Genomic DNA, 26,706 nt, shown 5'->3' with positions numbered 1-26,706 from the left:
TCTGTAGGCCAGTTGAGACAGCTGTGGTCTCTGGGGCACTGGGTTTGGGAGACTAGTCATGCAGAATGGATGGCTACAGAGTAAAGCAAGTGTCTGCCCAGGAACAGAGGCAGGAACTGGGCAGATGGAGGGCAGCAGTGGGGATCTGAGCACATACAGAGGGGAATGGAAGGGTCCAAGTGTGCACAGAGGGGAAAGCAGAAAACCTGACCCTGTGTGCATAGAGAGGGAATGGACGGGATCTGAGTGTGCACAGAGGGAAAATGGAGGGGAATTGAGGGTGCACAGAGGGACTGGAAGGGATCTGATGGCAGAACCCATAGGAACTGAGCACCCACAGAAGGGATGGGTGGGATCTGAGTGTTGATGGAGGGCAACAGTGGGAATCTGAGGGCACTTATGGAAAAGAGGGATGTGAGCGTGCACAGTGGGGAGAAGTCATTACTAAGACACTGAAAGGAACAGAGGAGATCTGAGTATGCAAGGAGGGGAACAGAAGAGATCTGGGTGCATACAGAGGGAAATGGAAGATACTTGAGCGTACAAGGGGGAATGGAGGGGATCTGTTTGTGCAAGGAGGACAACAGAGGGGTTCCAAGAGATCACAATGAGGGGAACAGAGAGGATGTGAAAGCAGCTGGATAGGAATGGAAAGCATCTGAGAGTGCTTGGAAGTGAACAGAATGAGTCTGAGGGGATCTAGAAGCACCCAGAAGGGAACAGAGGGAATTTGAAAGCATGTAGAGGGGGCATGGCTTGGATGTAAGGAACTCAGAAAAGATGTAAGGGACTGGAGGGTGCACAAAGTGGAGTGGAAGAGATCTGAGCATGCATGGATGGGAAGTGCGGGGTTCCAAGGCACAGGTAGGGAAGCAGAGAGGATCGACAAGCATTCAAAAGGGAATGGGGGGTAATTGAGGGTCCACAGAGGGGAACAGAGGGAGCTTGAGCAAGCATAGAGAAGAATGGAAAGGACCACAGTGGCATGTGGGGGAATAGAGAGTGCATGGAGGGGAATGGAGGGGATCTGAATGCACACAGAATTGAATGAATGGTTTTGATGGGCCCTCTGATGCTCCCCAGGGTATTTTATTTGCCCTCTGGTGCAATGCAGAGGCTTCCATTCGGTCCTCTCATCCCCTAAGAATCACTCCATTTACCTTTTGGTGCACCCAAAGAAGGTGCAGCTTCGGAGGCCTCTGATTTCCCTCCTGTACACTGCATACTCCTCTGTTTGCTTCTAGTGCTGCCTAGAGCCCCCCATTTTCTTTGCAGTGCATCCCAGTGTCCTACATTTGCTTTCCTTTTCATCCCAGAGCCCTCTGTATGCCCTCAGGTGCCCCCCAAGGCCTCCACTGCCTTCTCATGCACACTGTTTCCCTTTGCAAATCCTGTAACCCCAGAGGCCCCAACAGGGTCCTGGGCAGCAGGGACCTCTTTGTGCAGGAACCTCAGTAGAAAGTCAGGATGAGACTCCAGACTGGAGATAGCGACAGTCCATTGCTTGCTGGGGCTACAGACCCAGCATGTCTGCAGAGATAGGAAAGGTCTGAGGTCAAGCCTGGAGGCCAAGTCAGTGGGTTCCATCAGGGGCAGAACAAGACTAGGTGCAGACATAGCTGCTGCACAGCTGCCATGTAACCAGTGGTAAAGGTGCAGCTTAAAAGCAGCTCTCCAGGGGAAGCAGGAGCAGGCCCTCACTTCTAGCTTTTTTCACAACAGCCCTTTTCAGTGAAGGAGCTGACTTTGGACATGGCCAGTTAAACACCTTAACCCAGCAAACTACACTCTGAGAAGGGGGAAAGGACTCAAGGGCACTGGCATTGGTCCACCCTCACAAGCAGTAACATGGAAATCTCTGGAACAACCCATGCAGAGCCCTGTGGTAGGGGAAGCAATCCCTGATGGCTCCTGGGGCCGGCTCCTGCCTTGGGATCTGGGTCTTCCCTTTCCACGGGGAAGCACAAGGATCCCAAGTGCCAGTTAAAGAAGGTTTGTGTTTCCTTAACTAGGGCCAAAGGACAGAGCCTCTGGGTGCCCAAGTGCCATGGTTACTCTAAGGTTTCTTGGGTTACAGCCCCACCATGTGTTCTTCTCCCATCTGTAACAGTGACAGTGTTTGGGGTGGGTTGGGTAAGGGTCCGGGTGCTCTGGGCAAATTCAGAGGCCACAAACATATGGGAGGCCTTTGATTCAACTAGAGGATTGTTTTGAGCGGTGTGCCCATCCAGGAGGGTGAGGATAGGGGGTACTGTGATGTGGAACCCTAATAAGTGTGGTCTGACCAGGCCCTCTTTGCTGCCATTGAGGTAAGACATTTTCTGGCACTGGGGAAACAAGGCGTTTGCTGAGGCAGGTGGCAATGTGATGGCCTCTCTTGCCATCTCATTGGGATGTGATAGCAAGATGTCACAGGATCTCTTGAGATCACCTGGTCCAACCCCCTCCTCAAGAAAGGTCAGCTACAGCAGGCCACCCAGGAAAGTGTCTAGTTTTGACTATCCCCAAGGATGGAGACTCCCTCCCTGGGCAACCTGTGCCAGTGTTTGGTCACCCTCACAGTGAAAAAGTGTTTTCTTGTGTTCAAATGGAACTGCCTGTATGTCAGTTTGTGCCCGTTGCCTCTTGTCCTGGCACTGGGCACCACTGGAAAGAGCCTGGCTCCCACTTCTTCATTCCATCCCTTTAGGTATTTATATACATTGGTAAGCCTTCTCTTCTCCCGGCTGAACAGTCCCAGCTCTCTCAGCCTTTCCTCAAAGGAGAGATCCTCTAGTCCACTTCGTGGCCCTTTAATGGACTCTCAAGCATGTCCATGTCTCTCTCGCACTGGGGAACCCAGACCTGGACTCCAGGTATGGCCTCACCAGTGCCGAATAAAGAGAAAGGATCACCTCCCTTGACCTGCTGGCAACACTCCTCCTAATGCAGCCCAGGATGCTGTTGGCATTCTTTACCATGACCATACATTGCTGGATGAGGGTCAGTTTCTTGCCTTCCAGGATCTCCATGTCCTTTTTTGCAAACCTACCTTGCAGCTGGGTGACCCAGGATTGACTCCTGAACTACACCACTGGTGGCTGGTTGTGACAGTGTGCTTCCCCCACCCCCGACCTTTATCTCCTGCAACCCTGCTCAGGTGATAACCACCAGTGGTGATTGTAATGGATGCATCTGGTCAGGATGGCTGCATCGGCTCAAAGTGGATTCAGGAGACAGATGACAACACAATAGCCTAGGGCTATTGTGCAATGCACCCATCGAAGAAACTAAAATCTGTGGTTGGCATGCAAATATGACTATGGGTCAATCATCTTATCCCCCCATAAACAGAGCAGCCCAAGAGCCCTTTGAGCTCTCCTGCACGGCAGCGGGCTGCACGCCAGGATCTCCCCTTGAGCAGGGACGCCTCTCAAGGTTACTCCTCGAGGTTGAGAGATTCCTTGCCGCAACAGATCCTCGGTAAGTGACTAATAGCATGCTAAACTTTGAAATCTTAGATAAGTGATATAAAGGATTGATTGCGCACATATAATCCTTTAGGCGTAAACTGTTGACCAAGTCTGGGACTAGGACTGGATCTAGCCGCACCTAGACTCCTCTCTGAGAAGGAGTTTAGAAAGCAAGGGGATCTTTTTCCGAACCTCATGACTCAACGGGAGGGTCTCCCTGACAGTTTTGTCTGACCCTGTCCTCTATGCAGTAAATAATCAAGTGTACCTTGCCATTGAATCTTGTTAAAACACTGTCGCATTGAACTTTGTTAACTCCCTATTCTGTATCAATAAACTATATTTTTACTTCTCTCTTACGAGTGAAGTGCCCTCTCACTCCATCTGCGACACTGGTGTCCAGCTGGACTTTGTGCCACTGATCAGCCTCCCTGGGCCTGTCCATTCAGCTGGTTTTCAGTCCACCTCCCTGTTCACTTATCTGACCCATATTTTCCCAGTTTGTCTGTTAGGATGTTTTGGGATACAGTGTCAAAAGCTTACTAAAATCGAGGTTAAACAATATCCACTGCTCTCCCCTCATCCATCATGCTAGTCCCTCATTGTAGAAGGCTATCAGATTACTTAAATATGATTTGCCCTTTGTAAATCCATGCTGACTACTCCAGATCACCTTCTTATCTTTCATGTGCCTGGAAATGGTTTCCAGGACTAGCTGCTTCATCACCTTCACAGGGATCAAGGTGAGGCTGACCAGCCTGTGGTTCCCTAGGTCCTCCTTCTTGCTCTTGAAGATAGGAGTGACATTTACTTTCCTCCAGTCTTCAGGCACTTCTCCCCGTTGCCAGGATCGATCAAAGATTATTGAGAGTGGCCTTGCAATGACATTGTCCGGCTCCCTCAGCACTTGTGGGTGCATCCCATCAGGGCCCATGGACTTCTGTATGTCCAGTTTGCTTAAATATTCCCTAACCTGATCCTCTTCCACCAAGAGTACATCTTGCTTCAGACTTTCCCCCTGCTCCCTTGGGCCTGGGACTGAGGGTAGGTCTTCCCAGTAAAGGCAGAAGTGAAGAAATCATTGAGTACCTTAGCCTTTTCCATGTCCTGTGTCACCAGGGCCCCCAAATGGGGATCCAGCAGAAGACCCACATTTTCCCTAGTATTCCTTTTTTTTTTTAATGTACTTGTAGAAATCTTTCTTGCTACATTTCACATCCCTTGCCAGATTCAACTCCAGCCAGCCTTGGCTTTCCCAACCCCATCCCTGAATGACTGGACAGCATCTAATTCCATCAGCCATCATACCCTGCTTCCATCTCTTGAACACTTCCTTTATATGTCTGAGTTTACTCAGGAACTCCTTGCTCATCCACAGAACCCTTCTGCTACTTTTGCTTGATTTCTTGCTTGTTTGCAAAAAATATATAAGAAAAACATAATGTAAGCATATATAATAAAAACATGTCCCCTATCTCCATCTACTTTTTTTGCTCTTGGGGTGAGGAGTGTGGGCTGGTGGCCCCCACTTCCATGGGTTCCTCTGCTTGGGGTGGCAAGGTAGGTGGTGTAGAGCATGGCACATCACCTCTGAGGATGGTGGTACACTCTCTGATGCACTGCCAGCCTTCTCTTTTCCAGGCTAAACAGTGCCAGCTCTCTCAGCCTTTCCTCAAAGGAGAGATGCTCCAGGCCCCTTTGTGGCCCTTTGATGGACTCTGTCTAGCATGGCTGTGTCTCTCTCACACAAAGTGATAGCCAGGCCTGAAAGCTGCCTGTCTCTGGGGAGGGGCCACTCTGGCTGCCTCATCACTGAGACCCTCAGTCAGCCCCAACCTGCAGTGGGCCATAAGGGCTCATTCCTCTGGGTAATTCCCTTTGGACAGTCTCAGGAAATGGATTTTGTGCTTGATGGCTGATGGCTTCTGTGCTAGAGGTCCAGCAAGGCTGTCTAAGCTGCTGCTATACAGCTGAGCCCCCCTGCAAAACGGCTCCAGAGCGTGCAATACGGAGTCAGGGTCCTGGAGGATGGGGTCACTGCACTCCATGTAGCAAATGACCATGTAACAAGCCCTCCACTGTGGGACTGCAGCAAACAAGCTCCCTTTCTGCCCTCGGCTGCTCCATGCCATGGTGAGCCCCTCCAGCGCTTGCCATGGCCTGCAGCAGAGACAAGAAAAGAGCCTGAGAGGTCTGAGAGGAAGGGAGAGCCCATGCCCGATGGCTGCATTTTTCTGTCACACCCTCCTTTGCCAGTTGTGTATGCTCCTGTCATCAGCATTCAGGATGGGAAGAGCTTCATCCCCTTCCCTTTGCTTCACACAGCCATCCGCCTGAGGGAAACCTATGGCTGAAAGGAGTGTGATTTCCACCCCCCACACTCCCCAGGCCACTTGTTAGCAGCAGAAGAAATAGGCAGGGATCACAAAAACACAGTGTGTTCCTAATGGGAAATGTTATTATTACTTGGATGAGAAATGTGAGCTGCAGCCTCCAGGATGAGCACACGGTGGCTCTGTTGTGTTACCAGATGAGGCAAGATGCAAGAGAAGGTACTTGCTCGGGTCAGGACCGGCCTCTGCGGGATGGCGGAGCACAGGCTGGGGCTTCAGCCCAGAGGTTGCAGCTCGGGCTCCTCAGCCATAACAAGGACTGACAGCCCCGCAGATTTAAATACAGCTGGAATGTCAACCCTGGTGATGGAACCGTTTTACCCATTGCTTGGGACTGAATGCACCAACGGGATACGGGCACACTCTGCATTTACTGGATTTGCAGCCTGTTTTTTCATATTTTTCTGGTAGTCATTTTTTCTAACATAAGTCTAGGTACCTTTAAAGGCAACACAGAGCACTGGAGACACTGTGATCACAGTCTTAAGGGTTGGTTTGGTTTTTTTTTTAATCTCTTCTTCAAGGAATGGTATAGCATTCTTCCTCTACTGTTTGGCCATTTTGTTACAGATATAATGTCTAAAAAGTCTGTAGCAGCAATTTATCCAAATGACTAAATTGAAGTCAACTGGGTTGTATAGTAAGTACACATGTGATAAAATGCTTTTAGGTAAACAATCAGAGGAGAAAGTAACTTGGCATTTGTAGTGGCCATGACATATAAAGGTATTATTATAGATGAGTAACTTTGATACATCAGTATTAAGAGAAGGCTTTCCTACAGGTAGGAGTCTGACCTTCCCTTAGTGCTAGCTGTTGAAATGCAGGGTCAGGAGTTTCAGAACTATATTTTGGACTGCTTATGCACTGCCCAGTACCCAGTTTCTCTGTATGCAAGTCCATAGATTTCTGCATGCAAACCCAAGACCCCCAGATCTCTACATCCAGCACAATCCAGATTTTTAGAACTCTGTGATTCTCTTTTTAGGCTGTTCCCATTTGCACGTGCCACCCCCAATGCAAGAAAAGCCATTGCAGAAATTTTGGTCCTCAGGGGTTGGATCCATGTGTCAAGCTCCCCTAGGGTGAATCCAGGCATCTGGAATCCCCTGGGGCCCCCTGTTGTCCAGGTCTGTGGCATGTCCGGGGCTCACTGAGGTCTGGGAGGCTCCGGCATTGCCAGGTGGCCCTGGGAGGCAGAAGGAGAAATGGAGAAAGAGGAGGAGGAGGGAGGAGACCCTATATCCCCAGCAGAGGGGGGGGATCATGGGGCATCTGGGGGGTCCTGGGAGCAACTGATGGGTCTAAGGGTGAAAGTATGGGACCCTAGGGGCAACTGAGGGCAACTGGGTCAACTGACTGTAACTGGGTCCCCAATGGGACATTGGGAGTTCTGGGGAAAATGAGGGAAAGTGGCAGGGTCTCAGGAGCAATTAAGGAATCTGTGGGAAGCAAGGCAGCCTGGAGTAGTCCTGGGTGCAAGGGAGGGGTCCCAGAATGGGCCAGAGGACAGTGGGAGTCCCAGGGGGAAATAGGAGGCCCTGTGAGTTTAGGAGTCTTGGCAGTTATGGCCCCCCTTGGACACCCGGGTCTCCTCGCATTTGTAGGGAATCCTGAGGGACTGAGGGTCCAGGGGGGTTTGCGAGTCCCATGCTAGTCTGCGGGGAGCCCCAGAAGCATGGGTATTTTGAGGGTAAGGTTTACCAGGTCAGTAAGACTCACACCAGCAGCAGCACGAGCGCCATGGAGCCAAGTGCCAGCCCCAGCCCCAGCCCCAGCGATGCCATGTAGTGCAGGTGGGTCCTGCCATGGGGCCAGCGCAGCACAGCTCTGAACCGAGCCTGGAGTCCCTGCTCTGCCTCCACGCTTCCCCCTGATACTGTGGGGACCCAAGCACCTCAGGTCATGGGGCACTGCCCCCCAGGGACCAGGTATCCCTGCAGCACCTCCTCCAGCCACAGACCTCACTGCCCCCAGGGATCCAGGTGTCTGGGGGTCCCTGCTCCACCCCACATGCCCCACTGCCCCCAGAGGAGCCAGGCATCAGGGAACAGCTGCTCCACTCCACCTGTCCACCATGGATCCAGGTGTCTTGGCACCCTGCTCACACCCCCATGCACCACCCTCCCATGGACCCAGGTGTCTGGGGTCCCGCTCCACCCCACACTGCTCACTGCCCCCACGGCACTGAGATGTCTAAGCATACCATTGAGGTAGAAGTACTTGCGGACCAAGGGCTCAGAAAGGACCCCCAGGCGACAGGCGATGGTTCCCGGAGTGGGGTCCTGGAGGGTCAGACTAAGAGTTCCCTCCGCACTCCCCGGAAGCTCCTCAAACAGTGCCAGATCCTGTGTGCGCAGCTGAGGCATGGGGGAACACATCAGTGCAGCCTGGTCCACCAGGTACACAAACCAGCATACATGTGCATGCAAAGGCACCCATGTCCTGCACATGTTCGTCATGTTCCCTTCATGCTTCTTGTACCCTTTGTTCATGCATGTGCATGCACCTCATGTCCCACATGTGCTCCTCGTGCCCTCTGTGTGTGCACACAGGGATGCACAAGCAGAGCATACGCAAAAGTCACTTCCTTCACACACATGTGCACACAAGTGCACATGAATCTGCAAACACACGAGTGACCTGCCTCCTGCTTGCATGTACCCTTCACATGGGTGAGCACTTGCTTGCATCCTGTGCATGCTTACACACATGCTACTTATAACACACATATGTACTGTATGAGCAATACCTGTATCTATTGATAGTCCTCATGCCAAGCACGCAACTGTGTGCATGCAGGCCTTGCTACCCATGCCCAGTCCCCTCATGAATGTCTATGTACACCCTTGCACATGCATGTGCAACTCACATCCTTGGCAAACATCCAGGTAATGGGCAGGTCAGGGGGGGTGGCAAAGGGCACATCGCAGTGCAGTGTGATGGCTTCATCCGCGCGGGCCCACACGTCCTGCACTGGGAGCATTGACAGGCATGTGAGTGCACATCTGCTCATGCACTTACAGAAATGACTGTACTCCTCTGCGACTGCAGGTGCTCATGTGTTTGCAGTGGGGAGGGGTAGGCATGTACCTTGGCATGCCCCTTGGCATGCCCTGGTGGGCCCAGCAGTCATGCTCACATGTGAGAAATAAGGATTGCCCCCAGAGCCCTGGAGGCATCCAGCTCTGGGCTGGGGCTTAGCCCAGCCTGAATGCCTAGGTCTACCATGGCCCCATACCTGGGCAATCCAAGGGAAACTGGCAGTCCACGAAGCGGCAGGTAGCACACTGGAAGACACGGGCGGCTGGCTGGTACCCTGAGAGGGAGAGGCTTGGTGGTCCTATGGGAATGGGAGATATACTAGGGGACAGGGGGTGGCAAGACAGAGGGATGGGCACTCACCACAGGGGGGAACGCAGGCTGTAGCTGGTGCGGAGGAAGCAGCATTAGACTGGGGATCATTAGGAATCCACATCTCTCTGATAAGCTGTCAGGGCTCAGCCCTTGTCCAGCCCAGGTGGGGTCCCTGGGGGTTTCTCCAGGGTGGGGGTGCCCAGGGTGGGGGTCTCTGTGACAGTCCCTTGAGTGGGGTTCCCAGGGGTTCCCCAGGGCGGGAGTCCTGGGTAGGTGTCCCCACTGGCCCCATACCTTCCTTCAGCTGGCTCAGCTTCACCCAGATTGTGTTGACGGCTTCCTGCAGAGACACCTCAAAGGGCTCTGGGGTGTCCCAGGTATCCAGGTGAGACAATGTGTCCTCCCCCCGATCCCCATAAACCCTCCCCCGACCCCACAGATCACCTGTGTAACTCACCTAGACCCCATATATCCATCCTGGAGTCCCATACATCCCCAAATACCCCTTCAAAAATCCCCAGAAGCTGTATACCTTGAAGTCCATATACCCTCAGGATTCCCCAAATGTCCCCTTACAGCCCCCAGACCTCCATATATCCTATATTTCACCACACCCCCCATTCAAGGCTTCCACGTCCCATCCCCCATGTACCATGTCCTGGCCCTACCCTCTCACATGTACCATGTCCCCTGCTCACTCATGTCCTTCTGCTTCTCCAGAAAATGCAGGGCATCCATGATGATCTCCCGAAGTGCCTCGCGCTGCCCCGACCCTGGGACCAGTACAGGGGCACTGGGACCAGTACAGGGTTGGGGTTGGAGGTTCAGGGATGGGGGAGGGTCCAGTAAGGGCTGGGGGTTTCAGGGGGTTCCTGGAGTCCTGATCAGGGTTTAGGGATAGGGTCAGGTATCCCTGGGGATTCCTGAGGTCCTAGGTAGGGCCAGGGGATCCCAGGGGTTCCCCAGTGTGTCCCTGGTCAGGGTTGGGTGATTCTCAGGGTCCCAGGCAGAGTTGGGGTTCCCAGAGGTCCCTGGGGTCCAGGTCAGGACTGGGGAGACCTTGGCATGGTTGGCAGTCCCTAGGGTGCTTGGCTGGGGTGGGTGCCTGGGGTCCCTGTTTGGGAAAGGGGTCCCAACTGCCAGGGATCCTGGCTAGTGTCAGTGTGAGGGCCTTGGTTGAAGTGGGGAACCGCAGAAGGCTCTGGGGTCCTGTTCAGGGTGAGGGTCCCCCTTGGGATGGAGGTCGCTGGGTGGGATGGAGGTGCCAGTCAGGATGAGGGTCCTTGGGCAGGGTCCCTGTTGGGTTGGGTGTCCCTGGGGTCCCATGACGCACCCACAGTGACAGAGGCGAGTGGCACAGCAGCCTGGACAAGGGCCTCAAGGCAGTGTTGATGTCGGGGGTCCTTGAGGGGGGCCCCAGTAATGTCACGGCAGAGCCGTGCCCGCTGAATGGAGGGCCCAAAGCAGAGCAGGCAGGGGTGTACCCCAGGGAGCCAGGATGCCAGGGACACCCACTGCCACAAGCCAGGTGCCCCTGCCTGGATGCCTGGGTTTCCAGGGAGCCAGGGGGCCAGCACCAGCATGAGGGGCACCCACCACCACCCCATGGCCCCAGAGCATAGCACCCAGATGCCTGCGTCCCCAGGGAACAACAGCAGGGTTCCTAGGCGGAGCCCAGGTGCCTAGGTCCCCAGGGAACAGCAGCGTTCCTAGGTGAAGCCCAGGCACCTGGGTCCCCAGGGGACAGTGGGGTTCCTAGGCAGGTCCCAGATGCCTGGGTCCCCTCTTGAGAGGAGTGGGGATACCCAGACACATGGGTCCCCTGGGGTGTGTGGGCTGGAGAAGGGACTTCCAGTCCCTCATTTTGGTGTCCCCAAATCCTCTACCTTCAGTCCCTGCCAGTCACATTACTTGGTCTTTCCAAATCCCCTCTGGATGTCTAATTCCTCACCTTCACTCCCTATAATCCTGTCCCATCAGCACCCCAAGTCCAGTCTCTTGCAGTTCCCAAATCTCCTTCCTTGAAACCTACACAAGGCTTCTCCTTTTCATTCCTTCATATCCCATCCCATGAATACCTCCATACTCACCTGCCGAGGTGAGCTGCCCCAGAGCTGGCCTGATCTGCAGCGGTGTCCTGGTTTCGGCTGGGATAGAGTTGATTTCCTTCCTGGTGGCTGGTGTAGTGCTGCGTTTTTGGGTTTTGGTATGAGAATAATATTGATAACACGCTGATGTTTTGGCTGTTGCTGAGCGGTATTTACACTGGTCAAGGACTTTTTTCAGCTCCCCATGCTCTGCCAGGTGCCCAAGAAGCTGGGAGGGGACACAGCCAGGATTGTTGATCCAAACTGACCAAAGGGCTATTCCATACCATATGACGTCATGCTCAATATATAAAGCTGGGGAAGAAGAAGGAAGGGGGAGACATTCGGAGTGATGGCGTTTGTCTTCCCAAGCAACCATTACACGTGAGGGAGCCCTGCTTTCCTGGAGATGGCTGAACACCTGCCTGCCCATGGGAAGTAGTGAATGAATTCCTTGCTTTGCTTTGCTCGCGCACGCAGCTTTTGCTTTCCCTATTAAACTGTCCTTATCTCAACCCACGAGTGTTCTCACTTTTACTCTTCCAATTCTCTTCCCCATCCCACCACGGGGGTGGGGAGGAGTGAGTGAGCGGCTGCATGGTGCTTAGTTGCCGTCTGGGGCTAAACCACAACAGTTCTTTTTGGCGCCCAACGTGGGGCACGAAGGGTTTGAGATAACGGCAGATTTGATTGGAATGTGCTAGATGATAGAATTTATAGCTGTTATTGCTGTTTAGCTATTAATCAGCAGGCTTCTGTGCTTGTCATAAGGCTTGCTTTCCTTACTGTATATTAAAGTCTAGGGCTCGTTAGTGGCTGCTTTTTGCTTTCGCTGCTTGCCGTGCTGCTGTGCTGCTTATCACCTTATTCTGCTGTGCCTGGGAACATTTTGATAACAGCAATGGCCATGTGCCTGAGCTGGCCCATGGCCAGGACATTGCTGCTGTTTCTGTGCTCTGCTTTAACTGGTGATGTTTTGCCTGTGAAATTTGTTATTAAAACAGTGATCTTGGATTTATTTTCGTATTATCTAAGTGCTGTACTGAAACCGTTATTGTATGTCGGGTATTACCTTATGGAGGAAATGCAGAATTGTACCTTCACTACTTTCTTCTACAATGCTTCCTCCTTCATTGCAATGACTTTTCAGTATCTTGAACATCCTTGGGTAGTTAAGATACTTCTATTGGTATTGCTTGGGAATATTGTTTCGATCTTGCCCAAGATTAGTAAACAATTTAAGAATATCATCCAGAGATCTGCCCCAAGGCCAGATAGTTATGAGTGGCAGGGTGTGTGGGATAGCATGGGCAAATGCCTAAGTTATTGGGCACCAGTGTTCTGGAACTTAACCCCTGAACAAGTGCAGAATCCTGAAAAATTAGTAGAATATTTGGAAAAAGTATGTCGTCACCCTGCCAATTCTAGGGAGACACAAATCACTGCAATGTGCTGGGGTCTGGCCCATGCCTACCGAGCCCTGTTCAACACTATTCAGAACCCTCAAGGATCTGGTGACAAAGCAACAGGTACTGCGGCTGTTCCGATTACCCCTGCGACAGGCACTGTGGCTGCTCCAGCCCCCCCTGCGACAGGCACTGCAGCTGCAGCTGCTCCGGACAACTCTGTTACAAGCACTGCAGTTCAGACAGAGAACCAACCTGTGTCAGTATCAGTAGCCCCTATACATAAAAATAAATCCTGGAAGCGAAAGTCAGCTCGTTTAGAAAGGGAAGATGAAGGAGCAGGGCCATCACAGGGAGAGGAAGAGGAAGACGAAGAACTCGTAAATGAGACGGAAACCACCCGATCCCTATCCCTGAGTGAGCTGCAAGATATGCGAAAAGATTTCAGCCGTCGTCCAGGGGAGCACATTGTCACCTGACTGCTCCGATGCTGGGATAGCGGGGCCAGTAGCCTGGAACTAGAGGGTAAGGAAGCCAAGCAGCTGGGATCTATTTCTAGGGAAGGGGGCATTGACAAAGCGATTGGAAAAGGGGAACCAGCCCGCAGCCTCTGGAGGCAACTCCTGTCAGCTATAAAAGAAAGATATCCCTTCAAGGAAGATGTTGTATACCGCCCCGGGAAATGGACCACCATAGAGAGAGGTATCCAGTACCTGAGGGAATTAGCTGTGCTGGAAGTGATTTATGGTGATCTGGACGATGTGCGGTCACCCACAGATCCAGACGAGGTCCAGTGCACAAGACCTATGTGGTGGAAGTTGGTACGGAACGCACCACCGTCGTGTGCCAACTCATTGGCAATACTGACCTGGAGAGACGGAGACGGTCCAACAGTGAATGAAGCTGCTAGTAACCTCCAGGAATATGAAGAAAGTATCTCTTCCTCCCTTGTCGCAGCTGTGGAGAAACTGTCCCGGAAGGTCCAGCGACTTGAAGAAGATATGTCCTACTCCCCACCTATATGGACCAGTGTCTCAGCTATTAGGAGTCAGCGTTCCTCTGCTCAAGGGAGAGGATATAGAGGGTACACACCACGGGGCACCCTATGGTTTTATTTGTGTGACCACGGAGAGGACATGAGGAAGTGGGATGGAAAACCTACCTCAACCCTAGAGGCACGGGTACGTGAGTTGCAAGGAAAAACAATCACCAAAGGGGGTTCTTCCAGGAAAATTGCTGCTCCGGTTTCCAGTGGACAGTTCCCCAGACAGAGTAAAAGGGCTGATCTTACTTCTGATTTTAATGAAGAAACTCCTGACTTGTATATACAAGAAATGGGTAATGAATATTGTGACCAGGATTAGGGGGGCCCTGCCTCCAGCCAGGTGGAGGAAAGGGACAACCGGGTTTACTGGACTATATGGATTCGATGGCCTGGCACATCAGACCCACAGGAGTATAAAGCTCTTGTAGACACCGGTGCACAGTGTACCCTAATGCCATCAAGCTATACAGGGGCAGAACCCATCTGTATTTGTGGAGTGACAGGGGGATCCCAACAGCTAACTGTATTGGAGGCTGAAGTGAGCCTAACTGGGAATGAGTGGCAAAAGCACCCCATTGTGGCTGGCCCTGAGGCTCCGTGCATCCTTGGCATAGACGACCTCAGGAGAGGGTATTTCAAGGACCCAAAAGGGTACCGGTGGGCTTTTGGTATAGCTGCCTTGGAGAGGGAGGAAATTAAACAGCTATCTATCTACCTTGCCCGGTCTCTCAGAGGACCCTTCTGTTGTGGGGTTGCTGAGGGTCAAAGAACAACGGGTGCCAATTGCTACCACAACGGTGCACCGGAAGCAATATCGCACCAACCGAGACTCCCTGATTCCCGTCCATAAACTGATTCGTCGAGTGGAGACCCAAGGAGTGATCAGTAAGACTCGCTCACCTTTTAACAGTCCCATATGGCCAGTGCGAAAGTCTAATGGAGAGTGGAGACTGACAGTAGACTATCGTGGCCTGAATGAAGTCACGCCGCCGCTGAGTGCTGCCGTGCCGGACATGCTGGAACTGCAATACAAACTGGAGTCAAAAGCAGCCAAATGGTATGCTACAATTGGCATTGCTAATGCGTTTTTCTCGATCCCTTTGGCAGCAGAGTGCAGGCCACAGTTTGCTTTCACTTGGAGGGGCGTTCAGTAAACTTGGAATCGACTGCCCCAGGGGTGGAAACACAGCCCTACCATTTGCCATGGACTGATTCAGACTGCACTGGAACAGGGCGAAGCTCCAGAACATCTGCAATACATTGATGACATTATCGTGTGGGGCAATACAGCAGAGGAAGTTTTTGAGAAAGGGAAGAAAATAGTCCAGATCCTCCTGAAAGCCGGCTTTGCCATAAAACAAAGTAAGGTCAAGGGACCTGCACAGGAGATCCAGTTTTTAGGAATAAAATGGCAAGATGGACGTCATCAGATCCCAATGGATGTGATTAACAAAATAACAGCCATGTGTCCACCAACTAGCAAAAAGGAAACACAAGCTTTCTTAGGCATTGTGGGTTTTTGGAGAATGCATATTCCAAATGACAGTCTGATCATAAGCCCTCTCTACCAAGTGACCCGGAAGAAGAATGATTTCAAATGGGGCCCTGAGCAACGACAAGCCTTTGAACAAATTAAACAGGAGATAGTTCATGCAGTAGCCCTTGGGCCAGTCTGGGCAGGGCAAGATGTAAAAAATGTGCTCTACACCGCAGCTGGAGAGAATGGCCCTACCTGGAGCCTCTGGCAGAAAGCACCAGGGGAGACTCAAGGTTGACCCTCAGGGTTTTGGAATCGGGGATACAGAGGATCTGAGGCCCGCTATACTCCAACTGAAAAAGAGATATTGGCAGCATATGAAGGGGTTCGAGCTGCTTTGGAAGTGGTTGGCACTGAAGCACAACTCCTCTTGGCACCTCGACTGCTGGTGCTGGGCTGGATGTTCAAAGGGAGGGTCCCCTCTGCACATCATGCAACTGATGCTACGTGGAGTAAGTGGATTGCACTGATCACACAACGGGCTCGGATAGGAAACCCCAATCACCCAGGAATCTTGGAATTAATTATGGACTGGCCAGAAGGCAAAGATTTCGGAATATCGCCAGAGGAGGAGGTGACGCATGCTGAGGAGGCCCCACTGTACAGTAAACTACCAGAAAATGAGAAGCAGTATGCACTGTTCACTGATGGGTCCTGTTGTATTGTAGGAAAACATCGGAGATGGATAGCTGCTGTATGGAGTCCTATACGACAAGTGGTAGAAACTGCTGAAGGAGAAGGTGAATCGAGCCAATTTGCAGAAGTAAAAGCCATTCAGCTGGCTTTAGACATTGCTGAATGAGAAAAGTGGCCAGTGCTCTATCTCTATACTGACTCATGGATGGTGGCAAATGCCCTGTGGGGGTGGTTACAGCAATGGAAGCAGAACAATTGGCAGCGCAGAGGCAAACCCATCTGGGCTGCAGCATTGTGGCAAGATATTGCTGCCCGGGTAGAGAACCTGGTTGTAAAAGTACGTCACGTAGATGCTCACGTACCCAAGAGTCGGGCCACTGAGGAACATCAAAACAACCAGCAGGTGGATCAGGCTGCTAAGATTGAAGTGTCTCAGGTGGATCTGGACTGGCAACATAAGGGTGAATTATTTATAGCCCAGTGGGCCCATGATACCTCAGGCCATCAAGGAAGAGCTGCAACATAGAGATGGGCTCGTGATCGAGGGGTGGACTTAACCATGGACACTATTGCACAGGTTATCCATGAATGTGAAACATGCGCTGCAATTAAACAAGCCAAGCGGTTAAAGCCTCTGTGGTACGGAGGGCGATGGCTGAAATATAAATATGGGGAGGCCTGGCAGATCGATTATATCACACTCCCACAAACCCGCCAAGGCAAGCACTATGTGCTTACAGTGGTAGAAGCAACGACCAGATGGCTGGAAACATATCCTGTGCCCCATGCCACCGCCCGGAACACTATCCTGGGCCTTGAAAAGCAAGTCCTGTGGTGACATGGCACCCCAGAAAGAATTGAGTCAGACAACGGGACTCATTTTCGAAACAACCTCATAGACATGTGGGCCAAAGAGCATGGCATTGAGTGGGTATATCACATCCCCTGTCATGCACCAGCCTCTGGGAAAATTGAGCGATACAATGGACTGTTAAAGACTACACTGCGAGCAATGGGTGGTGGGACGTTCAAACATTGGGATACACATTTAGCAAAGGCCACCTGGTTAGTCAACACTAGAGGATCTGTCAATCGAGCTGGCCCTGCCCAATCAAAACTTTTACGCACTGTAGAAGGGGATAAGGTCCCTGTAGTACACATAAAAATATGCTGGGGAAGACGGTCTGGGTTACTCCTGCCTCAGGCAAAGGCAAGCCCATTTGTGGGATTGCTTTTGCTCAAGGACCCGGGTGTACTTGGTGGGTAATGCGAAAGGATGGGGAAGTCCGATGTGTACCTCAAGGGGATTTGATTTTGGGTGAGAATAGCCAATGAACTAAATGGTATAATGTCAATTGCTATATAATACTGTGTGTCATCACTTTTTCAATAAGGATCACCCAGATTAGTGAAGAATGAACTTCGATGAAAGCAAGCAAAGTGCAGTGGTGATGGAACCAGAACTGGCTTCAACATGCAACAATCCAACACCACAGACCATCTCTTCTGCCCTGAAGGACTATTATGACAGATGGAGCCCAAAGCCATGGACTAAATGAACTTAATTGTATTAGAAGGGGTAGAACCTGGGCATGACGTAAATGGTATAGAATAAGGGGTGGATACTGTCCTGGTTTCGGCTGAGATAGAGTTGATTTCCTTCCTGGTGGCTGGTGTAGTGCTGTGTTTTTGGGTTTTGGTATGAGAATAATATTGATAACACGCTGATGTTTTGGCTGTTGCTGAGCGGTATTTACACTGGTCAAGGACTTTTTTCAGCTCCCCATGCTCTGCCAGGTGCCCAAGAAGCTGGGAGGGGACACAGCCAGGATTGTTGATCCAAACTGACCAAAGGGCTATTCCATACCATATGACGTCATGCTCAGTATATAAAGCTGGGGAAGAAGAAGGAAGGGGGGGACATTCGGGGTGATGGCGTTTGTCTTCCCAAGCAACCATTACACGTGAGGGAGCCCTGCTTTCCTGGAGATGGCTGAACACCTGCCCGCCCATGGGAAGTAGTGAATGAATTCCTTGATTCGCTTTGCTCGTGTGCGTGGCTTTTGCGTTCCCTATTAAACTGTCCTTATCTCAACCCACGAGTGTTCTCACTTTTACTCTTCCGATTCTCTTCCCCATCCCACCACGGGGGTGGGGAGGAGTGAGTGAGTGGCTGCGTGGTGCTTAGTTGCTGTCTGGGGCTAAACCACGACAAGCGGAGAGGCAGATCTTAGCACACAGGGGGGTTTCCTGAGGCAGGGAAATGCCAGGGCAGCGGAGAGACCTGCCAGGAGCCAGCAGCTCTCCTGAGAGGTGCTGGCAAGGCCTGGGAGTTGCCAGAGCAACCGCGACACCCCCACACCTATAAAAAGCAGCCTAGGGAACGCTAGCAACCAGGAGTGCTGCCAACAGAGTGAGCAAACAGAGCGTGGCACAGCAGCCAGGGCAAGGCATGACGGTTTGCACAGCGGTTTGCACAGCAGTTTGCGCAGAAGGGTGCGCAGGAAGGTCGTTGCCAGCTCAAGAGGTGAGTTCAATCAGTGGTCATCACCCTCTCAGAAGGAGCTTAGCTATAGTATCCACCCAGCAGAAAGCTATGTCCTCTGCACTCACCAGAAGGGATGTGGCAACCCAGACAGAGCTCCCATGGAACCATGCAGCCATCCAGGCCTCAGGCTGCAAGGTGTGCCAGAGCCTTTCACTGGTAACGGATGGCAATAGTGAGAACAGCTGTGTGAGATGTGACCAAGTGGATGATCTGCTCAGCCTGGTGGCAGAGCTACGAGAGGAAGTAGAAAGGTTAAGGAGCATCAGGGAGTCTGAGAAAGAGACAGACTGGTGGAACCATGCTCTGCCCTCCCTGAGACAGAAACAGGAACAGCCACCGGAAAACCCCAAGATCAAGGGGATCCTTTATCCTCCCCCTGCCAGGCTGAAGGCAGTAGCTTAAAGGAAAGGAGTGAATGGAGGCAAGTCCACACTCCAGGTGGCAGACAAAACCCCTCCTTGACCACCTTGCCTTCCCAGGTGCCTCTGTACAACAGGTATGAGGCTCTGGATGTGGAAGGCCAGTCAATGGATGATGTGGATGATGGTCCATCTACACCAGAGGTGTTGCCAAGGTCAGAAAGGCCTACCCCCTGTATCACGACCACCTCCATGAGGAAGGAAAGATGGGTTATAGTTGTAGGTGACTACCTTCTAAGGGGAACTGAGGGTCCAATATGTTGGACAGACCCTCCTCTTAGGGAAGTCTGCTGCCTCCCTGGGGCCCAGGTTAAGGACATCACTAAGAAACTTCCTAGCCTGGTATGGCTCTCAGACTATTACCCATTGCTGCTCTTCCATGTGGGTGGTGATGAAGCCACAACACATAGTACAAGGGCTATCAAAAGAGACTTCAGGGCCTTGGGGCGGTTGGTAAGGGAATCTGGAGCACAGGTTATTTTTTCCTCTATCCTTCCAGTTGTGGGCAGCGACATTGGAAGAAACAGATGGACCCACTCTATTAATACATCACTCTGTGGCTGGGGTCACCGCCACAGTTTTGGGTTTTTCGATAATGGGATGGCCTACACAGCACCAGGCCTGCTGGTGTCAGATGGGATTCACCTTTCTCAAAGGGGAAGAGGGTCTTTGCTCATGAGCTTGTGGGGCTCGTTGACAGAGCTTGAAACTACACTTGAAGAGGGAGGTGAAAAAATACCAGGCTTGCCCATGACAAGCTGTGGGATGACAGGCCAAGGTTAGAGAGATTGGGTGCTAGTGAGGGCCCTCAGCCTGTTTCTCTGAGACGTGCTGGGTACACTGCAGCACACCTGAAGTCCTACGGAGATCAGCCAGGGGGTCCTGAGGTAATAGGAGCCAACAGGGAAACACCAGTGAAATACCTCAAAGGACACCCCAAAAGGGGTGTTCCTCTAAGAAGGTGACAGGGCTGACAGCCCCGCTGAAGTGCCTCTACACCAATGCACACAGCATGGACAACAAACAGGAGGAGCTGGAAGTCACCGTGCTTCTAGAAAGCTACGACCTAGTTGCCATTACCGAGACTTGGTGGGACTAATCCCATGAGGGAAGTGCAGCTATGAATGGCTACAAGCTGTTCAGAAGGGACAAGCGAGGAAGGAGGGGCGGAAGGCTTGGCCTGTACATCACGAAATGGATAGAGTGCGAAGAGCTGTCTCTGAAGAATAGCCATGAGCAGGTTGAAAGCTTATGGGTATGAATTAGAGACCAAGGCAGCAAAGCGAACCTTGTGATCGGTGTCTACTACAGGCCGCCCAATCAAGGGGACCCTATGGACCAAGCCTTCTTACTCCAGCTACAGGAGGCATCGCGCTTGCAGGTTCTTGTCCTGCTGGGGGACTTCAACCACATCTCTGGAAAAGTAGCACGGCGAGCTGTAGGCAGTCCAGGAGACTCCTGGAGTGCATTGAGGATTACTTCTTAAGCCAGGTAATAGACAGCCCTACCAGAGGGGATGCAATACTGGACCTGTCGGTCACCAACAAGTTAATCGGTGACATCAAGATTGGACACAGACTGAGCTGCACTGGTTGAGTTCACAGTCCAGAGGGATATGAGTCAGGAGAAGTGTAAAGTCAGGACCCTGAATTTTAGGAAAGCAAAATTCCAGCTGTTCAAGGAGTTACTCAATAGGACCCCCTGGAAAACTGCCCTTAGGGACAAGGGAGCAGAACAAAGCTGGCAGATCTTTAAGGACTCTTTCCACAGAGTGCACAAGCACTTGATCCCCAGGTGTAAGAAATCAGGAAAGGAAGGCAAGAGACTGGCATGGATGAGTCAAGACCTGCTGGTCAAACTAAAGGGCAAGAAGGAAAGGCACAGACAGGTATCCTGGGAAGAGTATAGGGATGTGCCTGGTTCTGTAGGGATGAGGTCAGGAAGCCCAAGGCGCGGCTGGAGCTGGAACTTGGCAAGGGATGCAAAGAATAATAAGAAGGGCTTCTACAGGTAAGTCAGCCAGAAAAGGAAGGTCAAAGAAAGCGTACCCCCTCGATGAGCAAGACTGGCAAACTGGTAACAACAGATGAGGAGAAGGCTGAGGTACTCAACAATTATTTTGCTTCAGCCTTTGCTGGCAACCTTTCCTCCCAAACCTCTCAAGTGAATGGATAGCAAGACAGGGACTGGGGGAGCAAAGTCCCTCCCACTGTAAGAGAAGATCAGGTTCATGACCACCTGAGGATTCTAAACATACATAAGTCTATGGGACCTGACAAGATGCATCCCAGAGTCCTGAGGGAATTGGCTGATGTAGTTGCCAAGCTGCTCTCCATGATATTTGAAAATTCATGGCAGTCAGGTGAAGTTCCCGGTGACTGGAAAAAGGGAAACATTGCACCCATTTTTAAAAAGAGTAGAAAGGAGGACCCTGGGAACTTCCAACCTGTCAACCTCGCCTCTGTGCCTGGGAAGATCATAGAACAGATCCTCCTAGAAGCTATGCTAAGGCACATGGAGGACAGGGAGGTGATTTGAGACAGCCAGCATGGTTTCACCAAGGGTGAGTCTTGCCTGACCAGCCCAGTGGCCTTCTATGATGGAGTGACTACATCACTGGAGAAGGGAAGAGCTATGGATGTTGTCTATCTGGGCTTCTGTAAGGCCTTTGACACTGTCCCCCACAGCATCCTTCTCTCTAAATTGGAGAGATATGGATTTGATGGAAGGAGTGGTTATGAGGCACTGGTTGGATGATCGCATCCAGAGGGTAGTGGTCAATGGCTCAATGTCCAGATGGAGAAAAGTAGTGTCCCTCAGGAGTCCGTACTGGGACCAGTACAGTTTAATGTCTTCATCAATGACATAGACAGTGGGATTGAGTGCACCTTCAGTGAGTTTGCGGATGACACCAAGCTGAGTGGTGCAGTTGACACACCTGAGGGATGGGATGTCATCCAGAGGGACCTGGACAAGCTTGAGAAGTGGGCCCATGTGAACCTCATGAGGTTCAGCAAGGCCAAGTGCAAGGTCCTGCACCTGGGACAGGGCAACCCCTGGTATCAATACAGGCTGGAGGATGAAGGGATTGAGAGCAGCCCTGCAGAGAAGGACTTGGGGTATTAGTGGATGAAAAGCTGGACATGAGCCGGCAATGTGTGCTCACAGCCCAGAAAGCCAACCATATCCTGGGCTGCATCAAAAGAAGCGTGGCCAGCAGGTTGAGAGAGGTGATTCTGCCCCTCTACTCTGCTCTCATGAGACCCCACCTGGAGTACCGCATCCAGCTCTGGAGTCCTCAGTATAAGAAAGACATGGACCTGATAGTGTGGGTTCAGAGGAGGGCCACAAAAATGATCAGAGGGATGGAACACCTCTCCTATGAAGAAAGGCTGAGAGAGCTGGAGTTGTTCAGCCTGGAGAAGAGAAGGGTCTGGGGAGACCTTATTGCGGCCTTCCAGTACTTGAAAAAAGTATTTGGGGACAATAAAAAAGTACTTGGGGTCAAAAGTACTTGGGGACAATTTTTTTTTGTAGGGCCTGTAGTGACAGGACAAGGGGTAATGGTTTTAAACTCAAAGAGGGTAGAGTTAGACTACATATAAGGAAGAAATTTTTTATAATGAGGGTGGTGAAACACTGGAACAGGTTACCCAGAGAGGCAGTAGAAGCCCCATCCGTGGAAACATTCAAGGTCAGGTTGGATGGGGCTCTGATCTAATTGAAGATGTGCCTGCACATTGCAGGCTAGATGACCTTTAAAAGTCCCTTCCAACCCAAACTATTCTATGAATCTAAGTACGCACTGGCTAAAACCTCTTTATTGCCAGCAGTAAAGGTGGCTCTCAGCTGGGAGCATGAGTAGGCCCCTGTGTTACAACTCTTGATGCCTTGTAAGCAATCTGAAGACTATTCGCATATTCATTTTTACAATTTACATAACCTGTTGGCTTTGGCCATGGTATTATCTGTTACCATTCACTTTTGAGCATTTGTACATGCAACCGTCCTTAATGCATATTTATTAGCTGAGTTTGCACAATTTTGTTGTAACTTTGCCGCTTTCAGATGGTTTGGTCTGGTTTCTTCTAGCAGGAAACCCACTTGTACAGGTGAGGCCACGGTCAGTCGAGTCCTGTTGCACATGTGTTGGAAGACATCTTTACATTGCAGCTTTTTGTTCTGTAACACTCTGCACCTCTCCTTTGAGTGCAGGGTGGCCAGGATAGACCATGTGAGGCTGTACTAGGTCTGCCTGGGATGGAGTTCACTTTCCCCATAGTAGCCCTCATAGTGCTGTGCTTTGTATTTGCAGCTAGAAAGCTGTTGATAATACACCAGTGTTTTGGCTACTGCTGAGTGGTGCTCCCACAGCATCAAGGCCGTGTGTGCAAACTGCCCCCCTCCCCAAAGGCCAGTAGGCTGCGGGTGCGCAAGAGCTTGGGAGGGTACATAGCCAGGACAGCTGACCCAAGCTGACCAAAGGGATATTCCATACCATATGACATCCACTCAGCAATAGAAGCTAAAAGAATGGAGGAGAGGAGGGGGCATTCATCATTAAGGCATTTGTCTTCCTGACCAACCGCTATGCGTGCTGAGGCCCTACTTCCCAGCCAGTGGCTGCACATCACCCCAGTTCTTTTTAATCTTATTTTCTTCCCCCATGTCCTGCTGAGGAGGGGAGTGATAGAGTGGCTGGGTGGGCACCTGGCAGCCAGCCAAGGTCAGCCCACCACAAAGGCATTTTGTGTCCCACCCCACCATTGAGTGCAGGGGGCCAGGCTGCACATAAAAGGCCGCACTCGCTGACTCCTGGCCCATGGCAGACACTGTCTCTACTCCTGCATGATGAAGGCAAGCAGCGGCTGACACAAGGTCAGGGGGCTGCTGCCCTTTGGAGACCCAGGGAACGCGACCATTGGTGACTGTTGGCAGCAGCATTCGGTGGCCGACAGCCCACTCCCCATGCCTTCAGCCATGAGGTGGGATGGTGCAGCAGGCTGGGGGCCTGTGGTGCGGCAGCTGCCCCTCGCCTGGCTGTGGCCTGGCGCAGGCCCCCAGCAGCCCTGTGCAGAAAGAGGAGCACAGGCAGGTGCTGGAGGCACTGCTGGCTGAGCTGGAGGGCAAGCATTTCTGCTCCCACGAGCTGCGCCACTTGGCCCAGCCTGAAGGCCCTCCTGGGCACCAGGGCCATCAGGAGATGCAGAGCTCTTTCTCCCCTGATGGAAATGGGCCCTGGGCCCTGGCAGTGGCCAGCTGCCAGATCGAGCCTTGGTCTTTCTGGCTGGCACTACAGGAAGAGACCGCCTGAAAGCCACAGTGCTGTGCAGCAGACAACATACCAGGCTGTGGTGGATGCTCTGCTCCAAGTGCCAGAGCCTGCGGGGGAAGACTTGGTGCTTCCTGGCAGTGCACGCAGTCAGCTGCTGGAGCAGAAGGCCTGCCTCCAGGGTGCCCTGGAAGACCTGGAGAGGCAACGCGGTGCCCTGGAGATGGAGAACCACCTCCTGAGAAAGGGAAGCTCTCTGGAAGCACGCAAGGAGGCAGAGAGGCTCCAGCAGAAAAATGCTAAGCTAGCTGCCCTCTCTGAGCAGCTGGAAGAAAGAACCAGGCATCTGCAGGAGACCATTAAGTACCTGATGAATCCTCCAGCACCACTGCCCATCCAAAGCACTGCTGAGGAACTGGGCATGAAATCCTTACCTCAGCAGAGGGCTGGAGAATGGAGAGAGTCTGCCAGAGCTTTGCTGGCACAGGACAAGCAGAATGCAATCTCACAGAAGGTGGCTGAGGAGTTTCAGGCCCAACTGGCTGCAGACAAGGAGGGCTCATATTATGGGAGCACCATCAGACAAAGGTGTGAGGTGTTAGAGGTGCAGCTTATGAAGATGACAGGTGAAAACACCAGAGTGGTGGAAGAAAATTCTCACCTCCATGGGTAGATGTGCTGGGCAGAAAAGGTTCAAGCTGAAAATTCTGACCTGAAGGGGCAACTAACACAAGTGGCAGAGAAACAAAATTCTGCCATCCAAGCCATCAGCTGTCTTCAAACCTGACTGGAAGATGCAGAGCACAAACTGAAAGCCATGAGAGAAATGGCAGAAAGAAGGCAACAGCTGGAAAAGGAAGGTGAGGAGACAAAGTCAGTGCTGCAGAGGAAAGAAAAGGAAGAAAAGTTTTTGCAGCGTGCTCAGACAAGGAGGAAAAAGAGAACACCAAGAAGCCATGCAACTGTTTTGAGCACAGGTGAGTGAAGTGGAGAATCAGTTTCAGAGCCTCTCAGAGCCAGCTTGGGCAGAGGACAGTCCTGGGTCCTGCCTTTTTTTCAGAAGGGGACCCCGCAAGTGAGACAGAGAAACTGGTGGCAGACAAACTGTCTGTCACCCTGCAGGCTCTGGGACAACAACCGGGAAAGCTTTGAATATTCATAGCTCGATACAGTTATGAACCTTTTGATGGTCTCAGTCAGCAGCCTGAACTAGAGCTTCCTCTAACTGCTGGACAATATGTTTACGGCTTTGGACAGGTGGATAAAGACGGTTGGTATGTGGGAGAGCTGGCGGACAGCAGAAGAGGATTCATCCCCTCAAATTGCATCAAAAAAGTTTCAGAAGATGACCTGGAAAACAAGAACTGGAATGATCCTCATTATTATATTTTCAGTCTCTCACCTATTTTGGAGGAAGATGAAGAGGATCTAGATGTGGGTGTTGGGGGCTAAAAAGCACAGAAACTATGGATTGTAATAAACGTACCCTCTGTACAACCCTCCAGAATATCTGCAGAAGTGATTTTGTACTTAAAAGGGATTTGGTTTAGACTTTTAGATTTTTTTAGAGTGGGGGACCTCTGGAGGGCAGCAGGGCAACAGACCCCACCAAAGTCCGGATAAGGCCCTGGGGCACTCCAGAGGGTAATTAGGGCCCTGCAAAGGCCCCTGGGGCTTTCCAGAGGGCAACTCTGTCATATCAGAGCACCACTGCTGTTGGCAGTGATGGGGACCCTCCTGTTGGGGCCAGTTGCTGTGCATGTCCTCACCAAGGGGAGCAGAGAGTGGAGAGAGGCAAAACAGTGAATGGCACTGCCCAAGGGACTGTCCGCACTCGCACCGGTCATGCACCAGGAAAGGATGTTTGTGGGGCACCTTGAATCCACTGCTGCCCCTGCATTCACGGCCTGGAAGTAAGCTGAATGAATGGGCTGGACTTGGCCAGGGCTTTCCAGAGTGTCCCCGCGTCCCTTCCCCAGCCTGAACCAGCCCCGCAAGACTTTTGTCTCAGAGATGCTTCTTCTGGCTTCCTGCGAGTGTTGCCCTTTGAAGCACTTCTGAGTGTGAAGCCTGATGCCTGGCTGCATGACTGGTAATGGAGCACATTTCATCTGCATGTCTGTGCGTGTGCAATTGCTGTTCACAGACAAAGCACCCAGAGGAGGATGTGCTCAAGGACATACCCTGTGCTTGTTGCTCATGCTCCTTGGGAGCATTTCACTGACTACTTCTTCCACAGGCTGCTTTTTTTCTGAAGAAGAGCATGCCCTGGTCTGGCCCTGTTGCTCTTCCTAGAAAATAAAGAGCACCCAGGCTTTCCTCCTTCCTGGACCACTGTACACCATACTCCTGTGCAGCCCCCTTCCATGACAGGGGGCCTACCAGCTTCACCTCCATCCCTGGGGAGGTGATGGAGCAACACATCCTGGAAACAATTTCCAACTTGTCCTGTGGTGATGGGCAGTAGTCAGCATGGATTTACCATCTAAGGCAATTCTGCCTTATACTGCATCACATATGATGCAGGAAGGTCAGCTTACTCATATCAAATGAA

General features: G+C 51.7%; 1 protein-coding gene across 1 annotated transcript; it reads right to left on the bottom strand.

The window, feature by feature from the left end:
* Positions 1-7,394: 7,394 nt before the first annotated feature.
* On the bottom strand, positions 7,395-10,809 carry SPACA6 (sperm acrosome associated 6). Its single transcript, XM_072882600.1, has 9 exons — positions 10,536-10,809; positions 9,901-9,975; positions 9,497-9,565; positions 9,251-9,274; positions 9,087-9,164; positions 8,718-8,821; positions 8,052-8,205; positions 7,568-7,724; positions 7,395-7,503 (listed from the first exon to the last, which is right to left on the bottom strand). The coding sequence occupies exons 1-9, from the start codon at positions 10,807-10,809 to the stop codon at positions 7,395-7,397; spliced, it is 1,044 nt and encodes a 347-aa protein (XP_072738701.1).
* Positions 10,810-26,706: the final 15,897 nt, after the last annotated feature.

Source organism: Ciconia boyciana, chromosome 17 (genome assembly GCF_034638445.1).
Source record: "Ciconia boyciana chromosome 17, ASM3463844v1, whole genome shotgun sequence".
Lineage (NCBI taxonomy): Eukaryota > Metazoa > Chordata > Aves > Ciconiiformes > Ciconiidae > Ciconia > Ciconia boyciana.
Note: the sequence above shows the minus strand (reverse complement) of the source record. Positions and strands in the feature narration are given on the sequence as shown.